The sequence below is a fragment of the Coregonus lavaretus genome, assembly GCF_964263955.1.
Source record: "Coregonus lavaretus genome assembly, chromosome: 22".
NCBI classification, from domain to species: domain Eukaryota; kingdom Metazoa; phylum Chordata; class Actinopteri; order Salmoniformes; family Salmonidae; genus Coregonus; species Coregonus lavaretus.
In genome coordinates this window covers 12,085,043-12,112,551 of record NC_140009.1, presented here as the reverse complement: position 1 = coordinate 12,112,551, position 27,509 = coordinate 12,085,043, and the positions used below count along the sequence as shown (strand labels likewise).

The 27,509-nt window shown below is 45.1% G+C and overlaps 1 protein-coding gene across 1 annotated transcript in view; it reads right to left on the bottom strand.

Annotated features, from left to right (window-relative positions):
- Positions 1 to 10,436: 10,436 nt before the first annotated feature.
- The window catches only part of LOC311149326 (uridine-cytidine kinase-like 1), a 51,668-nt gene continuing 34,595 nt past the window's right edge, over positions 10,437 to 27,509 (bottom strand). Inside the window, exons 4-15 of the mRNA XM_084186476.1 lie at positions 23,162 to 23,332; positions 21,543 to 21,614; positions 20,254 to 20,443; positions 19,912 to 19,973; positions 18,602 to 18,618; positions 14,548 to 14,646; positions 13,047 to 13,140; positions 12,040 to 12,102; positions 11,557 to 11,679; positions 11,301 to 11,408; positions 11,001 to 11,157; positions 10,437 to 10,835 (exon numbers count right to left, since the gene is read on the bottom strand). Of these exons, the coding sequence (XP_084042602.1) occupies positions 10,756 to 10,835; positions 11,001 to 11,157; positions 11,301 to 11,408; positions 11,557 to 11,679; positions 12,040 to 12,102; positions 13,047 to 13,140; positions 14,548 to 14,646; positions 18,602 to 18,618; positions 19,912 to 19,973; positions 20,254 to 20,443; positions 21,543 to 21,614; positions 23,162 to 23,332 (1,236 nt within the window). The 3' untranslated portion in view covers positions 10,437 to 10,755. The remainder of the gene's footprint in view (positions 10,836 to 11,000; positions 11,158 to 11,300; positions 11,409 to 11,556; positions 11,680 to 12,039; positions 12,103 to 13,046; positions 13,141 to 14,547; positions 14,647 to 18,601; positions 18,619 to 19,911; positions 19,974 to 20,253; positions 20,444 to 21,542; positions 21,615 to 23,161; positions 23,333 to 27,509) is intronic.

Sequence of the window (27,509 nt, the reverse complement as noted above, 5' to 3'; positions counted from 1 at the left end):
AAACCACAGTGTGATCAAACAGACTTAAGCAGAAGGTAGGGGTGGTATACAGAAGATAGCCATATTTGGTAAAAGACCAAGTCCATATTATGGAAAGAACAGCTCAAAGAGAAATGACAGTCCATCATTATTTTAAGACATAAAGGTCAGTCAATCAGGAAAATTTTAAGAACTTTGAAAGTTTCTTCAAGTGCAGTCGTAAAAACCATCAAGCGCTATGATGAAACTGGCTCTCATGAGGACCGCCACAGGAAAGGAAGACCCAGAGTTACCTCTGCTGCAGAGGATAAGTTCATTAGAGTTACCAGCCTCAGAAATTACAGCCCAAATTCACAGAGTTCAGGTAACATCAACTGTCAACATCAACTGTTCAGAGGAGACTGCGTGAATCAGGCCACAGCATTCTGCAGCGATACGCCATCCCATCTGGTTTGGGCTTAATGGGACAATAATTTGTTTTTCAACAAGACAATGACCCAACACACCTCAAGGCTGTATAAGGGCTATTTGATCAAGAAGGAGAGTGATGGAGTGCTACATCAGATGACCTGGCCTCCACAATCCCCTGACCTCAACCCAATTGAGATGGTTTGGGATGAGTGGGCTGTCATGTGTCTTTTACTGAGGATTGGCTTCCGTCTGGCCACTCTACCATAAAGGCCTGATTGGTGGAGTGCTGCAGAGATGGTTGTCGTTTTGGAAGGTTCTCCCATTTCCACAGAGGAACTCTGGAGCTCTGTCAGAGTGACCATTGGGTTCTTGGTCACCTTCCTGACCAAGGCCCTTCTCCCCAGATTGCTCAGTTTGGCCTGGCGGCCAGCTCTAGGAAGAGTCTTGGTGGTTCCAAACTTTTTCCATTTAAGAATGATGGAGGCCACTGTGTTCTTGGGGACCTTCAATGATGCAGAAATTTGTTCGTACCCTTCCCCAGATCTGTGCCTCGACACAATCCTGTCTCGGAGCTCTGTGGACAATTCCTTCGACCTCATGGCTTGGTTTTTGCTTTGACATGCATTGTCAACTGTGGGACCTTATATAGACAGGTGTGTGCCTTTCCAAGTCATGTCCAATCAATTGAATTTACCACAGGTGGACTCCAATCAAGTTGTAGAAACATCTCAAGGATGGTCAATGGAAACAAGATGCACCTGAGCTCAATTTTGAGTCTCATAACAAAGAGTCTGAAAACTTATGTAAATAAGGTATTTCAGTTTTTTTTTTTTTATACGTTTGCAAACATTTCTAAAAACCTGTTTTCACTTTGTTATTATGGGGTATTGTGTGTAGATTGATGAGGGGAAAAAATAATTTAATCAATTTTAGAATAAGACTGTACTGTAACAAAATGTGGAAAAAGGGAAGGGGTCTGAATACTTTCTGAATGCACTGTACCTTTAATTAGAATTTTGTCGATAGACTAGAATACATTGAGAGAACGGGTTCAGAAAATAGGGATCAATGAAAGAATGCCACCTATGCATCTTTGTCTCCGTTTCAGCACCAACTGGTAGATTTAAAAATACTCTGATTTTGTAGATTATTTAGGCACATTTTCGGGTTAGGAAAGTATGTATGAATCATAAAAATAAAAAAAAGGTTTGGAGATCGTTTACCCACAAAATATATTGATGAATAAAAAAATACAGTGGTTTGATTCATCCTGAAAGTTGTCATTTTCAAGTTCAATCCATTAAATATTGGAAGGTGGAGAAAAGTGTACAATAGGGGTTGAACAATAGTCCCATAAATCTACCCTAATAATCCTCACTAATCATGGAACTGTATGACAACGGTCCAGTCGTCGTGAACAGTCGTCGTGAACCGTGCGCCAGGCTCTAGGTTTAACCTGCTACGTGTGGAGTTCCATAATTCAAATAGGCTACATGTCCCAAATTATTGCACAAAGTTAGCCTAATATGATCCACTAATGCTAGCGACCCTCTGGAACAATTTACACAGACGTGACAGTGGAAAGAAAGGTAAACGGAATGGAATGGAATGATGCCAAATGCAAGCTACAAATTGAAGAAAACGAACATTAAAGAGACAGCTATAAATGTCTGTGTGTATTACTGAAGGTGGCTCCAGATAGTGGCTAATATTTAACATGATACAAATTGTAAAATAAACAGAGAAAAGCCCGGGCATAGGCTATAATTAAATCATTCTAAAGCGCGTACATCAACTTGGCAGGTTCAGCCCTACAGAAGCCTAGGTTCAACCCTACAGAAGCCTATAGCTTGGGAGTCTAAATTTAATCCACGCAAATTATGAGGGCACACAATAAAAATTATGAATAATGGCACAGCTATTTATAGACTATTTTACTGTGGAAAAGGTGATGCAATAAATGTAATGTTGATATGATTTTCAGTTTACGTCCATATGGCTGGTTTCACATTAGTCTCCAGGGATCATAAGGCTAAATCATCTAAAACAATTGCGATGTGTATTTACAATCCCCTTCTCCAAACGGAATACTCATCCACCTAGCTCTTATCGCTTTATAAATTACAGTGCATGGAGAATGCTGTTATTTCCATCAGAAAAAATTAAGTAGACGCTTTTCCCACTTGGAACCGGCAGGTTCACTAGACCTTATTCATGGTTTCCTCGCGCGTAAAGGTGATGGAATTATGAGGGAATTAAGTGAAGGTCAGAATACAGTTTATCTGAAAACACACCTCTGCCACACCTTCATTTCTTAGATCTCCACCCCGAACGAATAGCGGATGAATAGCATGCTATTCACATGCTTAAGTTCAAGGTCAGAATAGCATAGAGAGAAAAGTGCATAAAAAGGGAATGATGTTCCATTTACGTGCGCTTAACTTGTGTCCAAATCAGGGCCAAGTTTAATTAAAAGTTTACTCAACCTAAAATTCAAAGTTGAGAAAGTATGATGGTTCGGCTGTATACTATATGCCAGAATGTTGAGCAAACTCACAATCCTATTGCAGCTGGTTGCCTTACAATTGTACGTTGAATAAACAGATTTACAGATTAACAGTGCACACCTCCCACACCCATCTCCAGACCACACACACTCACCCATTCAACCCCGCACACATACACACGCACACACACACACACATCCACCCCCGCACACACACACACTCACCCATCCACCTCCACACACAAACACACACTCACCCATCCATCCATCCACCCACGCACACACACACTCACCCATCCATCCACCCACGCACACACACACCCAGACAGACGTAGAGCATCTCGTTTAGAATGAAGCCCACAGTAAAGCCAGATGAGAGTGTAGGTGTTCCCCAACCAATGAGACCTACTAAGGGTTCTATAGGATCCATACAATCTAGTACTATAGAATGTAGTCAGTACTCCTGTAGTCAGTACTCCTGTAGTTAGTACTCCTGTAGCTAGTACTCCTGTAGTCAGTACTACTGTAGTGAGTACTCCTGTATGTCAGCACCCCTGTAGTCAGTGCTCCTGTAGTCAGTGCTCCTGTAGTTAGTACAGCTGTAGTCAGTACTCCTGTAGTCAGTACTCTTGTAGTTAGTACTCTTGTAGTTAGTACTCCTGTAGTTAGTACTTCTGTAGTTAGTACTCCTGTAGTCAGTACTCCTGTAGTCAGTACTCTTGTAGTTAGTACTCCTGTAGTCAGTCCTCCTGTAGTCAGTACTCTTGTAGTTAGTCCTCCTGTAGTTAGTACTCCTGTAGTCAGTACTCCAGGTTGTCAGTACTCTTGTAGTTAGTACTCCTGTAACCAGTACTCCTGTAGTCAGTACTCCTGTAGTTAGTACTCCTGTAGTCAGTACCCCTGTAGTCAGTACTCCTGTAGTTAGTACTCCTGTAGTCAGTACCCCTGTAGTCAGTACTCCTGTAGTCAGTACTCCTGTAGTCAGTACTCCTGTAGTCAGTACTCTTGTAGCCAGTACTCCTGTAGTCAGTACTCCTGTAGTCAGTACTCCTGTAGTCAGTACTCCTGTAGTCAGTACTCTTGTAGTTAGTACTCTTGTAGGTAGTACTCCTGTAGTTAGTACTCCTGTAGTCAGTACAGTATGTAAAGGAGCAGGAAGAAAAGCAAGCGAGTGATGTATGACTCAAAGAGCCTGGAGCAGGTAGGTAGGGAGAAGGGTGGAGAGGAGTCAACTCCCTCCTGAACATCACCCCACACACATATACACACTAATTTTCTCTCTCTCACACACACCCCCACACACACACACACATGCAGTTCACACACACATGCACCACACAATTACACAGACACACACAGACATATACGCATCGAGCGCACACACACGCACACACACACACACACACACACACTCACACACACACACACACACACACACACACACACACACACACACACACACACACACACACACACACACACACACACACACACACACACACACACACACACACACACACACACAGATGAGATTAGAGGTCAGGGTTATAATTTATAATTTATAATTAGCTGTCAGGGTCAGGAGCGGAGCAGGAGAATAGGGGTGGGGGCTTCAGGGGAGAGGAAGAGAGAGAGAGAGAGAGAGAGAGAGAGAGAGAGAGCGAGAGAGAGGGCGAGAGAGCGAGAGAGAGCGAGAGAGAGAGAGAGAGAGAGAGAGAGAGAGAGAGAGCGAGAGAGAGAGAGAGAGATCGAGAGAGATCGAGAGAGAGAGCGAGAGCGAGAGAGCGAGAGAGAGAGAGAGAGAGAGAGAGAGTATGGGAGGGTAGTGGCTTGGGGATGGTGTGACAGAGTGAGGGGGTGGAGGCTTATGGGAAAGGGGATATGGGTATGGTATAGAACAGAGAGAGAGAGGGAGGAGGTAGTTGCGAGCGGATGGAGTGATGTAGAGACTGTGGGGGTTGTGGTGGGGGACAGAGGGCGGAGGGCAGTGGGCAGGGGGATATGGGTGTGATATACAGTTAGAGAAAAGACAGGAAGTAGCAGGAGGGAAAGAGGAAGTGTTCCGCCCCCACAGTGCTCTGAGGCTTTGCTGTTTCAGTCTGCATTGACCTTGCCTGTATATGCATGCACGCATTCATACACACACACACACACACACACACATACTCACGCACACACACACACACACTCACGCACACACACACACACACACACATACACATCAAAACTTGGGCGAGGCTGACCTAGCCTGCTGACTTCAGTGTTCTACAAAACAAGGAAGCCAAGGCCTGTAAATATAGCTCTAACCCCCACCCATCACCCATCACCCACAGACCTGACCTCCATCGCAAAGGTAATATGTCACAACATATGACCTAGTTTCAATCTGACCTTTGACCCCTCTGAAAGACATCACTGGTGTCAGCTGGTGCTCACCATCTTCAGCTCGGGTCAACTGACGCTACAAATAAACTAATCAAGCACAAAAGTTGAAACTTGTGTTGTTTTAATAGAGTATGGAAATCCCTGCATGCACTACTCACTGAGGTTGCAAATCCAGATATATGTTTTTTTCCTGAATTCACCTGTACATTTTTATGTTTACGTTTTTTACATTTAAAACAGCTATTTTCAACCTGTTATTTATATTTGTATTAATTAATCTATTTATTGATCTATCTATTTATATAAAATCATTAATTTAAATGTATAATTTAGCTGAACTGTTTCAACAACCACAGTTGTCATTCAGATTAGTGGGGATATTGCTCCCTCTAGAGGTGTTAAGAACAATGTACATCTAGTCGGTGGAGTAGAGCTTGAGTACAGTAAATGGATGCTGAAAATCAAAAGGAAACCATAAAGAACTTCACCTCAATCATCTAGAGAGGAAAGAGGTTAGAGCCCAAATTCTAGGTAATTGGGTAAAAAAGAAGAAGAAGGAACTTTATTTTTAGGCTATTTATGGTTCAATGCATACAGCTTTATTAGTGTTTTGTCTCAACAGAAATTACTTATAATGTGTGTATGTAGGCATTAAAACAATACATTTGTATTATAGCATTTATAAACATTAGTAGATGCTGTTCCATGCATCATCTTATTCTGGATCTGCTCTGATCCAGTCTGATGTGGTCTAGACCAGTCTGGGCCGGTCTAAGCACAGCAAAGGTGTTGCTAATTTTTCTGCTTCTCTTTGCAGTACTGGGCCAAAGTGAGACAGTGTTTCATGGGCTGACGAACCTGAGATTGAGTCTAAAGTCACCATTCTCAAGTTGGACAGTCCTGGAAAGCACCGCTCCAGATACAGCCTTGGAGATGCATGGTGCAGCTGGTCCAAACTGGGCTCTAGAAAAGCCCAGTTGATGGTGCCTCTGGTCTAGTTGTATAAGGGAGAAAATATGTTCTGTTAGTCTACATTGGAATCATTTTGAATTGCAGTAAATATTTGAGCTATTCAAATGAGACTTTAGATAGGCTTCTGCAGGTGTATACAGTCCTGCACGCCTTACGGGAGAAACGAATCTACTGACAAACAGAAGAGAGGTCCTGGGTTATTGTACATTAAAACCACTCAGAGGACAAATTAAAGTATTGTCTGTTTAAGCCTAATGCACTCACTGGCTCTCACCACAACACAAACACAAGTCACTGAACCCTGGCCTGACCATGATGGGAGTGCGGTGCAAGTTACATATTTGTTTTATTAACACATACACACGCAGAAACACACTCACACACACACACACACATACAGTGCCCTCCACAATTATTGGCACCCCTGTTTAAGATGTGGTCGAGGACTTCCAAAAATTCTCCTTTTTTTTTTAAACAACATAGAACCCAAATGCAAAAAAAGAGAAAAATCCAACCTTTTATTTAAGTACATTACTTTGGTGTAAAAAAAAAAAATCACACATTTAGAAAAAAATAAACTTGAAATCATGTGTCCCACAATTATTGGCACCCCTGATGTTAATACTTTGTACAACCCCCTTTTACCAACAAGACAGCACTTAATCTCCTCCTATAACATTTCACAAGATTGGAGAACACAGAGAGAGGGATCTTTGACCATTCTTCTTTGCACAATCTTTCTAGATCATCCAGTGTCCTGGGTCCTCTCTTATGCACTCTCCTCTTTAGCTCGCCCCACAGGTTTTCGATTGGGTTGAGGTCTGGGGACTGAGATGGCCATGGGAGGACCTTGAGTTTGTGACTGCTGAACCATTTTTGTGTAGATTTTGCCACATGTTTTGGATCATTATCCTGCTGAAAGACACAATGACGATCCATCTTCAGCTTTCTGGCAGAGGCCATCAGGTTTTTATTTAAAATGTCCTGGTAGTTCAAAGCGTTCATAATGCCATGCACCCTAACAAGGTTCCCAGGGCCTTTGGAAGAGAAACAGACCCACAGCATCACAGATCCTCCACCATACTTCACGGTGGGCATGAGGTGCTTTTCGGCATACTCATCTTTTGTTTTACGCCAGACCCACTTAGAGTGTTTGTTGCCAAAAAGCTCAATCTTAGTCTCATCTGACCAAAGCACACGATCCCAGTTGAAGTCCCAGTGCTGCTTAGCAAACTCCAGACGTTTACGTTTGTGAGTGTTAGTGAGAAAAGGCTTTTTCCTTGCATGCCTCCCAAACAGCTTGTTGGCATGTAGAGAGCGTCTGATGGTTGTTTTGGAGACTTTGTGACCCCAAGATGCCACTCTTTGATGCAATTCTGTGACAGTGAGCTTAGGACTTTTTTTTACTTCTCTTACCATCCTCCTCACTGTGCGTTGTGGCAAGATAAACTTGGGACCTCTTCCAGCCTTGTTTGTCACTGTTCCAGTTGTTTTAAACTTCTTAATGATTCCTCTGACTGTAGATACGGGCAAGTTAAGGCGAGTGGCTATTTTCTTGTAGCCATTGCCTGACTTATGAAGGTCGACACAAATCTGCCTTACTTGAATGGTGTGTTCTCTTGTCTTTGCCACGTCATATTTATACCCCAGGGAAACAGGAAGTCATGAATTACTGATTAAAAGTTCCTAGATACCCTGACCAACTTTAGCAACTACAGAAAAATATATTTTTTAAAAAATCAATTAAAATTTTCAGCGGAATTGTTAGGGGTGCCAATAGTTGTGGGACACATGATTTCAAGTTTTTTTTTTCTAAATGTGTGATTTTTTTTTTTACCACCAAAGTAATGTACTTAAATAAAAGGTTGGATTTTTCTCTTTTTTTGCATTTGGGTTCTATGTTGTTTAAAAAAAAAGGAGAATTTTTGGAAGTCCTCGACCACATCTTAAACAGGGGTGCCAATAATAGTGGAGGGCACTGTACATAGCCTACACACACCTTTATGAACACACACACAGAAAATACTCTAGCCTCTTTGTCATACAGGCTCTTTCCACCTTTCAAACTATTCAGAACTTCCTAGCTGTATAAATCATTTACTTTCTGGGATGCATCTGCATTACTGAACACCATCTCACAGACTCAGACTCTCACCGCACCACTTTAGCATTAGCCACCCAGACACAAACACCCTGCCAGCTAACACATTAACCAAACTAACAACAATCATGCAAGTCCTTTGTTTGTTTCCCCCTCACACTCTCCCTTTTTTCCATTATAGCAAATGGAGAAACAAGGTAAGCCTATAAGAATGCTTTGAGACTCCCCACTCCCCTACTTACCCACGTGGAAGATCTTCTTACTCCTGGATCCCCAGACAGCTACCCCATATAACCATCTACAGACTTCACTAGTAGTCACCATGCCTTACTCATCTCATAAATGTTTCATTCACTTTCTACTTACTGTCCTGTCTTTTGAACTCTTGTCACAGCAAAAATCTGCACCTCCAAAGGGCAATGGTAAGCCTAAACTTTGAGTCTGAAATACACCAGCAGGTTAGCTTTTGACTGCAAAGGCTAGAGTGACACCAACAGGTTACAGTTGAAGACTGGAGACTAGATTAACAGGGAAGCTAGGAGGTCTTAACAGCTACCCTTCTACTGCAGTTGTGACCTCATCAGGCTCCTGCACTGCCAGTGGGGACACAAAGCACCCGCCAAACACACACACACACACATCTCTTTCCTGTTTGTGACTGGTGCTACTTGTGGTACATTTTCCATTACATCTTAATAGATGCTGTATGTTCATAACCTATAATCTGCACAAATAAATAATTACACATTACACTACAACATATTTCAGCTCTAGTACTGGTATGTAAATGTTTTATTTTATTGTATTGTGGTCTGCAGAATCATGAAACCATTATGAAACAATGTTTTAAAAGCTCAGACCAAGCTTAAATTCAATTTAATTTCATTAAAGGCTACAATTCAAAACCCATTCCATTTCAAACCCTCCAAAAACTGAATGATGTAGGCTAATTATAGGCCTATGCTACCTTTAAAATTCCCAAATGTAATAACCTGATTAGAAATAAAAACGAATTTCATGAAGCTCTTAAACCTGTTCTACTAATAATATTAACCTACACAATGTTGCACCATTTGTCAGAAAGCCCTACCTTGCAACCCTCCTGTGGGCATTTTACCTCTGCAGCAGACAGGTGTCTTGGTGACTGTCCTCACGCCCACGATCCATCTTTCGAGGGCACCACGGCAGCGCTCACTAGAACTGTAGGCCTATTCTGAATTGTAAAACTTTTTTGTTTTATGGCCCATTAGCCTACCGTGTAAGTCAGTGTCAATCCTATATTTACCCCACTGCCGTCTTGGTGTCAGCGGTGGGTTAGTGATGAAAGTGATGGAAGATAAAAGGCTTGTTTCCATGAGAAGGGGACAACCACCATATCCTTCCTGTATATTTTCAAAGTCAATGCCTCTTTCTCCGTCTCTCTTGTCTCTATTTTGCAGACAAAGCACTGCATAACGATCAAACAGGCCTAGGTGGTGTAGCCTACGTCTATGTCACTAGGAAACATTAAGCATGACAACAACAGTTGTAAGGCCTCACTATGATAGCCAGCATAGGCCTATAATCATACCCAGACAGAAGAACCTTCATGAATAAAGTGCTGATGTTTCAGGGCAATGAAAGCGGTCAAGGCTAACCGTGCTGCGAGGCTAACCGTGCTGCGAGGCTAACCGTGCTGCGAGGCATGGGTGGAGGAACCACTAACACGTAGACTAGCAGGTAGATCAGGATGCGGGTGTATATTTAGGCCTCGTTGTGAAAAGAGGACCAAGTGTTAACATTTTGCAAGACTGTGGTTTGGTCAGTAGCTACAAAGCAGAGAAGAGGGGAAACCAGAGAGTTAAAAAGTTACGCCTACACAATTTTCCGGTGAAGTGTTCCTTGAAAGAAAGCACTTTCTATGAGCAGAGAGAATGAACAATAAGGCTGTGTGTTTTTTGGCTTGTATTCTGAAATGTTAACTAAGCTCTGTAAAAGAAAGAAAAAAGTGTGTTTTGCAATTAGCTCTTATTGAATGTTGTCATCCACAGGTTATAACGATAAAGGCTTTGTACCCTCAAAAAGCACAATTGAAACGACAAAGAAAGTGAACATTTTACAAACCAACATTCACATTATAAAAGTATTACATTTTTATATTACAACTGTCCACAACCACATTGGCATAAAACGAAAATAGAAATATACAAAAACTGAATGTATATATTAATTGTCCTTTATATTTTACTCATTTTCTGTATCTCAGTGAAATTCAAGGTGCTCTAGTCCTCCAGGGTGTCCTCTTTGGTCCCCAAAATAATGGGGTGTACGTAGCTGCCGAGTGGGGTGAAGAGCACATTCCTAAATCGTCCACCAAACGGCGCACCCCTGAATCATTCAAATGGGTCTGCCCATTGTCCCATCAGTAACTGGGCTCATCCATCTCCTCATCGCTCCAGTCTGGGGGTGCGTCCGTGCCAAAGTACCGGTCACCGAAATTTCCTTCACACAAGGGACAAACAACAGCAGAGATTAGAGTTTGAAGCAGAGCAGAGCATGCATGCACACACACACACACACACACACACACACACACACAGACACAGACACAGACACAGACACACAGACACACAGACAAACTTATTTTCTCTCTCTCTCTTTTCTCACCTATGCCGGGTATGATGTGGAAGAGGTCGTTGACCTTCTTGTCGACGGCGGTGGTGATGATTTGGACCTGAGGGAAGGCGTAGGCTACAGAGTGGACCCCCATCTCAGCCATCAGCAGAGACACCAACAGGATCTTATCCTCCTGGACATCATGGTCCTACACAAGACACAGACAGACACACAGACAGACACAGAGAGAGAGACGGAATCTTAATTGTTATGCAGTTACCATGATTGTACCATTACAGTTCTGGATAAATAGCAGGTAAATAGCGGCAGGTTGAATAGCGTGTCACCTACCAGTAGGACTCGTACGGCCATCATGGCAGCAGCCCCAGTAGACACGGTACAGTCCATCAGAATCACATGGTCCTCACCAATGTCCTTAGGCAAACGCAGGTAGTGCAGCTGAGAGGGAGGGACAGGGAGGAAAGAGGGGAGGAAGTGAAGAATGAAAGACAGACAAAAAGACTATAACTATGGCTCCAACCTTTCCCTAGTCAGGTGCCGTGGTCCTACTCAAAGATTCAAGCATGTATGTTTTCCAGATCCATACCTCTGGTTCTCCTGTGTCCTGGTTGGTCTGGATGAGGATCTTCCCGATGCGGACATCTTTACACACCGCCCGGAGAGCTGGCTCCATGGTCTCTCCTGCTCGCAGGATGGACACTCCAGTGATCTATGGAAAACCAGAAGAGAAACCATGGCAATGGATTTATAACATACTGACTGACAACTGAGTACAGTAGATTTAAGAACAAGAACATGATAGCAGTAATACTATACTGTTCATCATGACAACACTGGCTGATAAATACACAGGATTGAGTTAACATCTAATAACAGATGAATGATGTTATTATAGAAAGCTAATTTGAATCGCACAAATTGCGTTTTCTGATTAGAGGGAACTAGATGGCTGAAATGGAGAGATAGAAACAAGTGAACAGGGAGGAGAAAGTGTGAGAGAGAGAGAGAGAGAGAGAGAGAGAGAGATGGATAGACAAACAGGCAGGAAGAGAAAGAAAGCTCAACTAACCCTCTTCCCGTGGAAAGTCCTGCCTTCATAGTCCTCCCCCTGCGGTGTTTGAACTATATGGCTCTGTGGAAAGAAAGAAAGAAAGAAAGAAAGAAAGAAAGAAAGAAAGAAAGAAAGAAAGAAAGAAAGAAAGAAAGAAAGAAAGAAAGAAAGAAAGAAAGAAAGAAAGAAAGAAAGAAAGAAAGAAAGAAAGAAAGAAAGAAAGAAAGAAAGAAAGAAAGAAGAGAGAGAGAGAGAGAGAGAGAGAGAGAGAGAGAGAGAGGATGAACTTAGATGTGTGCACAGACCTCAAGACAACTAACCCATGGTGCGTGTTCAGTTCGCCACACTAAACAACATCAGATTGATGGTCATTGGTCAACACAGTCAATAAAACACTTATTTACTCCAACAGCTCTAACTCTAGTGAGTGGTACATGCACAGTGGACTGTAGTTGCTGTGCGGTTCAAGTGATCTGGTGTGTTTGTGCAGTCGCGGTATGTGTGTGTCTTTTTGGTTTTACAGTGTGAGAACTTTCCACTGTGGTGGATTGACAGTTTACATACTCCAGAGGCCAAACTCTCTTTCGCTCTCTCTCTCTTCTTTTTCTCTCTCTTGCACCATCTCGCAATCTGACCTCTCACACTCTTTCCATCTCTTACACGCTCTTTCCATCCTTCTTACCCTCATATTTCCGTCACTTTTTCTTCTCCCTCTATCTTTTCATCTCTTTCTAAATTAAACTACATTAAAATATGCTCTTTGGGTATGAACGTTAAGGTACAGTAGAACAATGTTGTCAGAGCAGCCTTTACATTTCACATTTACATTTTAGTCATTTAGCAGACGCTCTTATCAAGAGCGACTTACAGGAGCAATTAGGGTTAAGTGCCTTGCTTAAGGGCACATCGACAGATTTTTCACCTAGTCGGCTCTGGGATTAGAACCAGCGACCTTTCGGTTACTGGCACAACGCTCTTACCCACTAAGCTACCTGCCACCCTTTCTATCTCTCTGTCATACGTACCTGTGAGGGAAGAAAGGAAAGCGCTCGTTCAATCAGCAGACGCATCAGTCTCTTGGAGTAGAAGATGAACTCATCCCTGCTCGTCTCTTTGTTTCTGGGAAGAAGAAGTAGGACAATCCGGGACCAGACAGATAACAGACAATCAGGGACCAGACAGATAAAAGACAATCAGGGACCAGACAGATCGGGGACCAGACAGATAAAAGACAATCAGGGACCAGACAGATAAAAGACAATCAGGGACCAGACAGATAAAATAAAATCAGGGACCAGACAGATAAAAGACAATCAGGGACCAGACAGATCGGGGACCAGACAGATAAAAGACAATCAGGGACCAGACAGTTCAGGGACCAGACAGATAAAAGACAATCAGGGACCAGACAGATAAAAGACAATCAGGGACCAGACAGATCAGGGACCAGACAGATGAAAGACAATCAGGGACCAGACAGATAAAAGACAATCAGGGACCAGACAGATCAGGGACCAAACAGATAAAAGACAGTCAGGGGCCAGATAGATAAAACATAGTCAGGGACCAGACAGATAAAATACAATCAGGGACCAGACAGATAAAAGACAATCAGGGACCAGACAGATAAAGACAGTCAGGGTCCAGACAGATAAAAGACAGTCCGGGACCAGACACATAAAATACAATCAGGGACCAGACAGATAAAGACAGTCCGGGACCAGACACATAAAAGACAGTCAGGGGCCAGACAGATATAAGACAATCAGGGACCAGACAGATCAGGGACCAGACAGATGAAAGACAGTCCGGGACCAGACAGATAAAAGACAGTCAGGGGCCAGACAGATATAAGACAATCAGGGACCAGAAAGATCAGGGACCAGACAGATAAAATACAGTCCGGAACCAGACAGATAAAAGACAGTCAGGGGCCAGACAGATATAAGACAATCAGGGACCAGACAGATAAAAGACAATCAGGGACCAGTCAGATAAAAGACAGTCAGGTGCCAGACAGATATAAGACAATCAGGGACCAGACAGATCAGGGACCAGACAGATAAAAGACAATCAGGGACCAGACACATAAAAGACAATCAGGGACCAGACAGATAAAGACAGTCCGGGACCAGACACATAAAAGACAATCAGGGACCAGACAGATAAAAGACAGTCAGGGGCCAGACAGATATAAGACAGTCAGGGTCCAGACAGATAAAAATAAACACTATGGGCATTGTAGTCACACTCAACCCACATTGTGGAAGTGAATGTTTGCTACAGTATGTTTATGCTCTGACCTACCTGTGTTATTATCTGACTCTAGATCAGTTAGTAGGTTTACTAAGTAGTGCGTAGTGCAGTGGTTATTACTGGTACCTGATGACGGTGTACATGCCCCTGACCTGGGCTGTGTTAGTACAGTACCTGACTAGTAGTATAGTGGGTCGTTCTACATTAGTTCTAGAGCTAGTACTTATACAAGTAGTATAGTAGTTATACAGTATGCAGTGTGTATTGTACCTGATGATGGTGTGCATGCCCCTGACCTGGGGCGTACTCTCCAGAACACTCAGGGTCTGGGGGAGGGGCTGGGCCTGGTGGGCAGAGGCAAGGGCCGCCCTGTAACCATAGCAACCAGGAAAAGAAAGGCAGGGAGGATGTAAGAGCGCTGGAATAGGCGGCAGGGTGCATATATACAGTCACAGGCTTGAAACACACGCATACAAAATAAGCAGACACCAGCTCACACGAACACACGCACGCACGCACGCACGCACGCACGCACGCACGCACGCACGCACGCACGCACACACACACACACACACACACACACACACACACACACACACACACACACACACACACACACACACACTTGTATCTTAAACAGTATTCATCACTGGTGTTAATATTGATTAGTGGGTAGTAGAATTCTAGAAAACACTGCAGATTAAAATAGGAAGAGCAGATAGAGGTCAGTTAGCAGCACTGAACAGATACTGTACTGTCGGCCTTAGTGGGATTATACAACAGCTTCAAGAGACAATCACAGAGAACGTTTGACGTTCTTAGCTACTGTTTTGGTCCCAATACAGTTAGATTCTACAGTGAGTGCTGAAAGACTAATTCACTCAACATTGATCAATGTGCAATAAATGAAACTGAAACTAGTCAGGAAACTTTGGATCAAGTGTGTTTTAGTACTAATGGTGGCCGAAACACACTGATTCAGATTAATTTGAGACTCCCAACATGTAATCTGACGAACATGAAGAAAGCCGTGTTCTATTAATTGTTCTCATTGTGTTGTTATAATCCCATGTGATTCAAAACACACACACACACAAACACACACACACACATTTTGTTCTTCTATCCTTGTGGGGACCTAACATTTATTTCCATTAAAAATCCTATTTTCCGTAACCCCTTCACCCTAACCATAAACTTAACCCTACCCTTAACCCAAATTGTAACTCTAACCCTAAACCTAACCTGTGGGGACTTTTGGGGATTTTAGGTCCCCACAAGAATAAAAGAACCAACCCCCCCCCCCCCCCACACACACACACACACACTCCTCAATTCAGATCAATACAGGCTGATTCAAAGAAAAAAGACACATACTAGAGTCCAGGCGGTTTTGGGCTAGAATCTGACTTTAAAACATAAAGCACAATGAGTTCTGGGCTGCGTTCAGTGCGAAGAAACGTGACGCAACATTCAACTAAACGGAAACAGTGCTGTTCTGAACAACCAGTTGAAAAACGGGGAAGGGTTGGGTTGTTGGTTGGGGAATGCTGTCAGCATGGCCGCTGCCCTTTAAATACGTCACTTATTGCTTTAAGCCACAACCCAACACACCCACCAAACGGAACAAACGTACCTCAAAGCCTGTTCAAGAACGTTGAAGAGCGTTTTGGGGAAACGTGTCGTTCAGTACAAGCGCAACGTAGCAAGCGCAGCGTTACGTAGCAAATGTTTAACCAAACTGAACAAACCCCTGGTGTTGCCAAATATTAGAATTGAGGACATGCAAGCTTTGAGTTGAGTGATATCACATTAAAACACTGCACTCTTAAGCTACAAAAACCAAGCTGTGATACCATTTCACTCTCTAAAAACAAAACTCCCATGAGATGCAAACACAGATAAATCATAAGCAAATCTGCTCACATATCCCAGCGCAGTTTCCTCTATGGAAAGAAGAGGGTTTGGATGAAACACAACGACAGAGACACACAACGACAGAGACACACAACGACAGAGACACACAACGACAGAGACACACAACGACAGAGACACACAACGGCAGAGACACACAACGGCAGAGACACACAACACGACAGAGACACACAACGGCAGAGACACACAACGACAGAGACACACAACGGCAGAGACACACAATGGCAGAGACACACAACGACAGAGACAGACACACAACGACAGAAACAGACACACAACGGCAGAGACACACAATGGCAGAGACACACAACGGCAGAGACAGACACACAACGGCAGAGACAGACACACAACGGCAGAGACACACAACGGCAGAGACACACAACGACAGAGACATACAACGACAGAGACAGACACACAACGGCAGAGACACACAACGGCAGAGACACACAATGACAGAGACACACAACGGCAGAGACACACAATGGCAGAGACACACAACGACAGAGACAGACACACAACGGCAGAGACACACAATGGCAGAGACACACAACGGCAGAGACAGACACACAATGGCAGAGACAGACACACAACGGCAGAGAAAGACACACAACGGCAGAGACACACAACGGCAGAGACACACAACGACAGAGACATACAACGACAGAGACAGACAACGGCAGAGACACACAACGGCAGAGACACACAACGGCAGAGACACACAACGGCAGAGACACACAACGGCAGAGACAGACACACAACGGCAGAGACAGACACACAACGGCAGAGACACACAACGACAGAGACAGACACACAACGGCAGAGACACACAACGACAGAGACACACAACGGCAGAGACACACAACGACAGAGACACACAACGACAGAGACACACAACGGCAGAGACACACAACGGCAGAGACACACAACGACAGAGACACACAACGGCAGAGACACACAACGGCAGAGACACACAACGGCAGAGACAGACACACAACGGCAGAGACACACAACGGCAGAGACAGACACACAACGGCAGAGACACACAACGGCAGAGACACACAACGGCAGAGACAGACACACAACGACAGAGACACACAACGACGACAACAGAGAAGAGAAAGAAAAGAAAAAGAAACAGACAACATCCGGTAAATAAAGGCATGGATAAAGGGATGATCATGTGATACAGTGATGTGTGTGACAGCTGAATCCGCTGTGAGCAATCCTCACAATTCCTCAGGCCAAGACAAATAAAAAGACATAAAATGGCCAAATAATATTTTTCATGAATTTACAAATATTAGTTCAACTCGGTTAGTCCACTCAGTATAATTCCGTCAGCGGTTGTGCCATTGTGTGTTGTGTGTACACGTTGGCTGCTCTCAGGCTGGTAGTGGCTGTCACACCTACACTGTGTATTTGCAGTACAGAGGTAAAGCACCGAGGTACGACTCACAGCTCACCGGCCCCAATACATCCTGTGTCTAAAGAGAGACGCCAAACGCACTTCCTCTCTCTCTCGCTCTGATCTGCTGTGGCCGACATGCTTAATGGAAAGACTCATCCCTTTGTAATAGATATAGAAAACTGCGGTTTAAGATTTTGTGACAATAGCTCTCTCTCTCTCTCTCTCTCTCTCTCTCTCTCTCTCTCTCTCTCTCTCTCTCTCTCTCTCTCTCTCTCTCTCTCTCTCTCTCTCTCTCTCTCTCTCTCTCTCTCTCTCTCTCTCTCTCTCTCTCTCTCTCTCTCTCTCTCTCTCTCTCTCTCTCTCTCTCTCTCTCTCTCTCTCTCTCTCTCTCTCTCTCTCTAGCGGTCAGTGAAGATGTCTCAGTAGATAATTTTTAGACACAGAATGCAGCGGGGGGTGTGTGTGAGCTGTCATGTATGCAAGGTAGAGGAAAAAACAACATCCTCCAATCAACTGCCTGCTGCACATAGAAGCACTAGAAACACAGAAGTGCCGTGTGGCGTGTCTGAAGTCAAAGGGCAGATAGTCTCTCAAAGCTCTATTTGTACTGCATGCTTTAACAGCATATGTGGTGTCACACGTGTTGACATGCCAATTACTATTGCTATCTAATTTCCCATCGATGCTGTTACATCATTCACTGTACTGGATCACTCATTGACAAGGTGGGCTCCTGGGGTTGATACTGTGTAACAGCAGCAAGCAGTTGGAGAGAGGGAGGATGCTGGCTTTGTGGCTTCGAAGTAGAAGTTGCCCGAAACCACATCTGGGACTGGATAAGGATATCTGACCCTGTATCAGTGATTTAGGGCAACTTCTACATACTCATGTTTTGTGGCCCCCTCTTCTTGCCCCCCGTCTGGGAATTGGGGTGTGGGGGAGAGGGGTTCGGCGGTACAGTAAAGAGTTGTGCTACTCTACCTGACGCTGAGCTCACGCTGTGTGCGATGGAGGGATGGAAGAAGGAGTTGGAGGGATGGAGGGAGGAGTATGAGAGATGGAGGGAGGAGTTGGAGGGATGGAGGGAGGAGTATGAGAGAGTCCGTGTGCAGGTGGGGTAAGGTTAATAGTAGTGTCAAATAGGTAACACCACAATTTACATTTCAATTTGTTCAACTTTAGGAGATGAACTGAAATTCCATTTCAGGAACAGAAAACAGCCATTTATTTCCAAGGAAAATTACATTTATTTTAATAAGTGAACTGGAATTTCATTTCCGTCGCCTGAATTGATATATAACTGACACACCAACCCTGCTAGCCATTAGTGCATGAACCACAAGTCACACAGCAGAATATACTGACCTACAGTGTACCTCTCTGACCTCTCATCAGACTTATTCAGGAGGGCACAACGCAACAGATCACCCATATAGACATACTGTATGATGTCAATTGAATAAGTCCCTAGTCATGCTCTTAATTCTATATTGAATAAGTCCCTGGTCATGCTCTTAATTCTATATTGAATAAGTCCCTGGTCATGCTCTTAATTCTATATTGAATAAGTCCCTGGTCATGCTCTTAATTCTATATTGAATAAGTCCCTGGTCATGCTCTTAATTCTATATTGAATACGTCCCTGGTCATGCTCTTAATTCTATATTGAATAAGTCCCTGGTCATACTCTTAATTCTATATTGAATAAGTCCCTGGTCATGGTCTTAATTCTATATTGAATAAGTCCCTGGTCATGCTCTTAATTCTATATTGAATAAGTCCCTGGTCATACTCTTATTTCTATATTGAATAAGTCCCTAGTCATGCTCTTAATTCTATATTGAATAAGTCCCTGGTCATGCTCTTAATTCTATATTGAATAAGTCCGTGGTCATGCTCTTAATTCTATATTGAATAAGTCCCTGGTCATGCTCTTAATTCTATATTGAATAAGTCTGTGGTCATGCTCTTAATTCTATATTGAATAAGTCCGTGGTCATGCTCTTAATTCTATATTGAATAAGTCCCTAGTCATGCTCTTAATTATATATTGAATAAGTCCCTGGTCATGCTTTTAATTCTATATTGAATAAGTCCCTGGTCATTCTCTTAATTCTATACTTCATTTTGTGTAATCTTTCTCAGGAAAGAATAAAACATAGAGCTATTACAGAAAATGCTTTTTTGTTCCACTAGAGGGAGGGGGTAATGGAGCTAGTATCAGTCTGGTTAGCTGTAGAGCTGTCAAGCTGTGTACAGTATAAGGAGAGAGTCAAGGGAGGAACTCTCACCTCCTCCAGCTGGCTGTGGACGTGCTGTACGATCAGGTCTATGGCCACCATGTTGCCTCCTCCTGCCAGGACACGACACACCCAGGAACAGGAAGTGACATTAGACAGTGATGACATTATGTTGTGTACGTTATAATGGTTTAGGGGACTAAGTCGACTTTTCACGTAGTCTCCAATTGACGTCAACTTATGACTACATCAAAATTTTAGTTAAGTGGAAGTTCGCCCCTGAATGTCTAAATGTAAGGGAGAATATGTGTAAGCAAATGTGTGTGTGTGTGTGAGAGCACATGGTCATACATGATTTACTATTTCAGTGTGTGTGCTGGTTCCAAATCTTACCGCGTGGTACCACAATGTCAGCCAGTCGCATGGTGGGCTCGATGTACTGCTCAAAGGCGGGCTTCACAAACGTATTGTACTGTTTGATGACGCCCTCGATGTCCCGGCCACGCTCTGTGATGTCCCTCTGCAGCCGACGCACCAGACGGATGTCTGAGTCCGTGTCCACAAAGATCTTCATGTCCAACAGCTGTGGGGAGGAGAGAACACACACCATGAGAAACACACACACACCATGAGAAACACAGACACACCATGAGAAACACAGACACACCATGAGAAACACAGACACACCATGAGAAACACAGACACACCATGAGAAACACAGACACACCATGAGAAACACAGACACACCTTGAGAAACACAGACACACCATGAGAAACACAGACACACCATGAGAAACACACACACAGCATGAAAAACACAGACACACCATGAGAAACACACACACACCATGAGAAACACAGACACACCATGGGAAACACAGACACACCATGAGAAACACAGACACACCATGAGAAACACAGACACACCTTGAGAAACACAGACACACCTTGAGAAACACAGACACACCTTGAGAAACACAGACACACCATGAGAAACACAGACACACCTTGAGAAACACAGACACACCTTGAGAAACACAGACACACCTTGAGAAACACACACACACCATGAGAAACACACACACACCATGAGAAACACAGACACACCATGGGAAACACAGACACACCATGAGAAACACAGACACACCATGAGAAACACAGACACACCATGAGAAACACAGACACACCATGAGAAACACAGACACACCATGAGAAACACAGACACACCATGAGAAACACAGACACACCATGAGAAACATAGACACACCATGAGAAACACAGACACACCTTGAGAAACACAGACACACCTTGAGAAACACAGACACACCTTGAGAAACACAGACACACCATGAGAAACACAGACACACCATGAGAAACACACACACACCATGAGAAACATAGACACACCATGAGAAACACAGACACACCATGAGAAACACAGACACACCATGAGAAACACACACACACCATGAGAAACATAGACACACCATGAGAAACACAGACACACCATGAGAAACACAGACACACCATGAGAAACACAGACACACCATGAGAAACACAGACACACCTTGAGAAACACAGACACACCTTGAGAAACACAGACACACCATGAGAAACACACAAACACAACCTGAGCACATTTTCTCCAATGCCGCCAATGCACAGGGACATTCCAATCTTACCTGTAACAGTTCTTTATCTGCAAAGGCCATGATTCCCTCAAAGATGATAACACTGGCTCCATACACTGTTTTCTGTGAGGGATGAAACACACGCTGTGGGTTTAGTACAGTTTTGACACTTCTAGAAGTGTATTTTCTAGATGCCACCAAAATGTCTGTGTTGTTTTTGGTAACAATTCCACATTTCTGTGCTGTCACAATAGGTCCCTGTGCTGTTTGTGTCTGGTAATGCCTATTCGTAAAACATGACAGTGTCTCAGCCTTCCATCTTCCCCCATGCTAATGGTTAACAGGGTTAATCTTCTCATAGTTAGGGGATAACTGTAAAAGATGTCAAGTCAAACATGAATGGCTGCCACTGTGCATCTGGGATGGATTTGCAATTTAACGTCATGAAGTGACTCCATAACTCCGGATGTTGAGTAATCTAGACCAAGATTATACTGCAATAACCCTACCCCAACGCCAACCAGGTGGCGAATCGCATCTCTGCATGTCTGGCAGACATATCAGTATGGATGACGGATCACCACCTCAAGCTGAACCCTGGCAAGACGGAGCTGTTCTTCCTCCCGGGGAAGGACTGCCCGTTCCATGATCTCGCCATCACGGTTGACAACTCCGTTGTGTCCTCCTCCCAGAGTGCGAAGAGCCTTGGCGTGACCCTGGACAACACCCTGTCGTTCTCCGCTAACATCAAGGCGGTGACCCGCTCCTGCAGGTTCATGCTCTACAACATTCGGAGAGTATGACCCTGCCTTACACAGGAAGCGGCACAGGTCCTAATCCAGGCACTTGTCATCTCCCGTCTGGATTACTGCAACTCGCTGTTGGCTGGCCTCCCTGCCTGTGCCATTAAACCCCTACAACTCATCCAGAATGCCGCAGCCCGTCTGGTGTTCAACCTTCCCAAGTTCTCTCACGTCACCGCCCTCCTCCGCACACTCCACTGGCTTCCAGTTGAAGCTAGCATCCGTTACAAGACCATGGTGCTTGCCTATGGAGCAGTGAGGGGAACGGCACCTCTGTACCTTCGGGCTCTGATCAGTCCCTACACCCAAACGAGGGCATTGCGTTCATCCACCTCTGGCCTGCTGGCTCCCCTTCCTCTGCGGAAGCATAGTTCCCGCTCAGCCCAGTCAAAACTGTTCGCTGCTCTGGCACCCCAATGGTGGAACAAGCTCCCTCACGACGCCAGGACAGCGGAGTCACTCACCACCTTCCGGAGACATTTGAAACCCCACCTCTTTAAGGAATACCTGGGATAGGATAAAGTAATCCTTCTACCCCCCCCCCAAAAAAAATTGTAAAGTGGTTATCCCACTGGCTATAGGGTGAATGCACCAATTTGTGAGTCGCTCTGGATAAGAGCGTCTGCTAAATGACGTAAATGTGCCCTTGAGCAAGGCACTTAACCCTAATTGCTCCTGTAAGTCGCTCTGGATAAGAGCGTCTGCTAAATGACTAAAATGTAAATGTAAATGTAAACTCATTAGGGAGCACACTAATAGCACACTGTGGGAGGGGACGTGTTTCTACATGTGTGTGTGTGGGGGGGGGGGGGGGCATTTATGTGTGTGTTTGTGCGTGTGTGTGTGTTCATCTGAGTGTGTCCTCACCCACTCCTTCTGGCGTCCGTGTGTGGTAAAGTCATACACAGGGATCTTGACACTCTTGCCCAGTTTGAGTTTCCTCAGTGTGTGTGCCAGCAGGCCAAAGTCAAAGGCATCTGGGTGGTCAAAGTTGTAGTCATTACTGGCTGCCGTGACCTGCTGCTCAGGAGTCAGAACCTACACACAACATTGGATGAACATTAAAATAATGTTAAATCAGAGCCGTTTCGCAAGCAGAACGACATCCCTGAAAAATCTGTGGATGAAGCATGAAGATAATACTCTCTTGGTCAAGATTTACACAATGACACAGTCATGTGGACGTGGACGTGGACGTGCATGTGCACACACTCCCCCTATTGGAGTGCCTTTCAAGTAAGCTTGACTAAATTTAGGCGGGACGGGAACGTTGTGACCCTCCTGTGAGGACTGTGCCAGAAGTTGTGCGTGTGTGTGTAAGCGCATACACATTGCACTGGACCGTAGCCAGCCCTTTAAAATTCAAGACCTGGTATTTGGCACTCTCCTACCCCTCCTCTCGTGGTTCAATCATAAGCGCTTTATAAGTAACAGTGTCGTAGAAATCCAGCCACTCCAGTGCTACTCCAGAGCCAAGATGGGCCTGGGAAGCCTGAATGAGAGGTGTGATATCTCAGAGTGGCTATCAATGCATGTGGGACTGAGCAGGAGTTAGACTGTTTCCCCATATCACTGTTACTTGGTCAGTACTTTAAAAAAATCTCCCTAATGGTTAAGGTTAAGATTTGGGGTAGGGTAAACTGAACCTAGATCTGTGATGAATGGCAACTACCACTGCTGCTGATTTTATAAATGGAAATGGTGTTTGGTTGTTAACTCACAGCTGGTATTTTAAAGTGGCATTAGTTAAGATCCAAAGGGAGCTGGTAAAGCTGGTGACCTACAGTAAAGCTGGTAGAGCTGAAGTAAAGCTGGTGACCTACAGTAAAGCTGGTAGAGCTGAAGTAAAGCTGGTGACCTACAGTAAAGTTGGTAGAGCTGCAGAAAAGCTGGTGAACTACAGTAAAGCTGGTAGAGCTGCAGTAAAGCTGGTGATCTACAGTAAAGCTGCTAGAGCTGAGTAAAACTGGTGACCTACAGTAAAGCTGGTAGAGCTGCAGTAAAGCTGGTGACCTACAGTAAAGCTGGTAGAGCTGCAGTAAAGCTGGTGACCTACAGTAAAGCTGGTAGATCTGCAGTAAAGCTGGTGATCTACAGTAAAGTTGGTAGAGCTAACTTGGTGACCTACAGTAAAGCTGGTAGAGCTGAAGTAAAGCTGGTGACCTACAGTAAAGCTGGTAGAGCTGCAGTAAAGCTGGTGACCTACAGTAAAGCTGGTAGAGCTGAAGTAAAGCTGGTGACCTACAGTAAAGCTGGTAGAGCTGAAGTAAAGCTGGTGACCTACAGTAAAGCTGGTAGAGCTGAAGTAAAGCTGGTGACCTACAGTAAAGTTGGTAGAGCTGCAGTAAAGCTGGTGAACTACAGTAAAGCTGGTAGAGCTGAAGTAAAGCTGGTGATCTACAGTAAAGCTGGTAGAGCTGAAGTAAAGCTGGTGACCTACAGTAAAGCTGGTAGAGCTGCAGTAAAGCTGGTGACCTACAGTAAAGATGGTGGTAGAGCTGAAGTAAAGCTGGTGATCTACAGTAAAGTTGGTAGAGCTGCAGTAAAGCTGGTGACCAACAGTAAAGTTGGTAGAGCTGCAGTAAAGCTGGTGACCTACAGTAACGTTGGTAGAGCTGAAGTAAAGCTGGTGAACTACAGTAAAGCTGGTAGAGCTGAAGTAAAGCTGGTGATCTACAGTAAAGCTGGTAGAGCTGAAGTAAAGCTGGTGACCTACAGTAAAGCTGGTAGAGCTGCAGTAAAGCTGGTGACCTACAGTAAAGATGGTGGTAGAGCTGAAGTAAAGCTGGTGATCTACAGTAAAGTTGGTAGAGCTGCAGTAAAGCTGGTGACCAACAGTAAAGTTGGTAGAGCTGCAGTAAAGCTGGTGAACTACAGTAAAGCTGGTGATCTACAGTAAAGTTGGTAGAGCTGTAGTAAAGCTGGTGACCTACAGTAAAGTTGGTAGAGCTGAAGTAAAGCTGGTGAACTACAGTAAAGCTGGTAGAGCTGCAGTAAAGCTGGTGACCTACAGTAACGTTGGTAGAGCTGAAGTAAAGCTGGTGAACTACAGTAAAGCTGGTAGAGCTGCAGTAAAGCTGGTGACCTACAGTAGAGCTGGTAGAGCTGAAGTAAAACTGGTGAACTACAGTAAAGCTGGTAGAGCTGCAGTAAAGCTGGTGAACTACAGTAAAGCTGGTAGAGCTGCAGTAAAGCTGGTAGAGCTGCAGTAAAGTCAGGCTGTCACTCTGTTACATAACACAGTAAGGGGAGTGTCACGGTTTCTGCCGAGGCTGCTCCTTCTCCTTGTTCGGGCAGGCTTCGGCGGTCGTCGTCCCCGGAGTACTAGCTGCCACCGTTCGTTGTTTCTGTGTTCGTTTGGTTTGGTCTGTTTTGGTACACCTGTTTCTCATTTTGTCTTGATTATGTGTCCTTTAAGTTCTCGTTGTTTCTGTCTTGTGGTTGTGTGTAGTTGTTCATTGTCAGCAGGTGTTTCCATGTCAAGTTTGTGCTCTATTTCTGTAGAGAGTCCGCACTATTGTGCGTGTTTTGTTTATTACGCTGAGTGCGTTATTTTTCTTGTGCCTCCGGCTCTGTTTGTAGCCGTTCATTCTGTGGACTTTATTAAAGTATTTTGGACTACTTCTGCATCCTGCATCTGATTTCCACACCACCCCTACGCCAGCTCTGACAGAACTACACACCACTCATGGAATCAGCAGGAGCAGCAGCAGCGACCGAGTCATGGGAGGAGCGCGTCCGCGGACAGGATGACAGGATAGCTCAAATCACCAACGCTCTGCAGGGAGTAATGAATACCCTGCATCGCCTGGAGACCAGTTGGGCACCCACGCCTCCTCCCACATTACCACCAGCACCGGTCAGTCCCTTTGTCCACGCTCCGGAACCCAGTGGGATTCGGCACTCGCTCCCGAGGGCGTATGATGGTACCGCTGCCGGGTGTCAAGGATTCCTCCTACAAGTTGAACTCTACCTCGCCACCGTACACCCGGTGCCCTCGGGACACGAGAGTGTTTCCGCCCTTATCTCCTGTCTCACCGGCAAGGCGTTGGAGTGGGTCAACGCCGAATGGAGGAGAATAGACCCCGCGACGATCACCTATGCGGAGTTCTCCCGTCGCTTCAGGGCTGTATTCGACCATCCACCTGAGGGGAAGGCGGCGGGAGAACGTCTATTCTACCTCCGACAGGGGAAGAGGAGCGCCCAGGAGTTTGCACTGGAGTTCCGGACTCTAGCGGCAGATGCAGGGTGGAATGAGCGGGCCCTCATAGACCACTTCCGCTGCAGCCTACGGGAGGACGTCCGTCGTGAGTTGGCCTGCAGGGACACCACCCTCACGTTTGACCAGTTGGTCGACATGGCCATTCGCCTAGACACCCTGCTGGCCACCCGCGGACGTCCTGAGTGGGGGTCGTCCATTCCACCCTCCAGCACCTCCGAGCCTAGTCCTATGGAGCTCGGGGGTGCTGGCGCTAGAGAGGAGAGGAGAAGGAGCCCTAGGGGGACCAACCCCTGTACCAACTGTGGCCGTGGAGGACACACTGCGGCCAGGTGCTGGGGGGGGTCTCCTAGGGGACGAGACGGCAGGCCACGCACTGGGGAGTCCTTCCAGGTGAGTAGGCGCCCCACTTACCCAGAGCTCTCTGTTGTGCACCTAACCATACCTGTTTGCTTCCCACAGGTTGCACCTCGTTCCCAGCATAAGGCGCTAGTAGATTCAGGCGCAGCTGGGAATTTTATAGATCTGAGATTTTGTGCAGAGTTAGGGATTCCCCTCCTTCCTGTCAACAAACCTTTCCCTGTACATGCTCTAGATAGCCGTCCGTTGGGATCGGGGTTGATTAGGGAGGTCACAGCTCCACTTAGGATGGGGACGCAGGAGGGTCATGAGGAGACTATACAGCTATATCTTATTGACTCTCCTGCGTATCCGGTGGTGCTGGGGCTTCCCTGGTTGATTACCCATAATCCCTCTATTTCGTGGCAACAGAGGGCTCTTAAGGAGTGGTCTGCCCAGTGTGTAGGGCGATGTCTGGGCGTTTCCGTAGGGGCGACCTCGGTGGAGAGTCCAAACCAAGTGCCCGCATTGCACATTCCCCCCGAGTATGAGGATTTTGCACTGGTGTTTAGTAAGGCGAAGGCGACGCAGTTGCCACCACATAGACAGGGGGATTGTGCGATAGACCTCCAGGTAGGAGCTGCGCTTCCGCGGAGC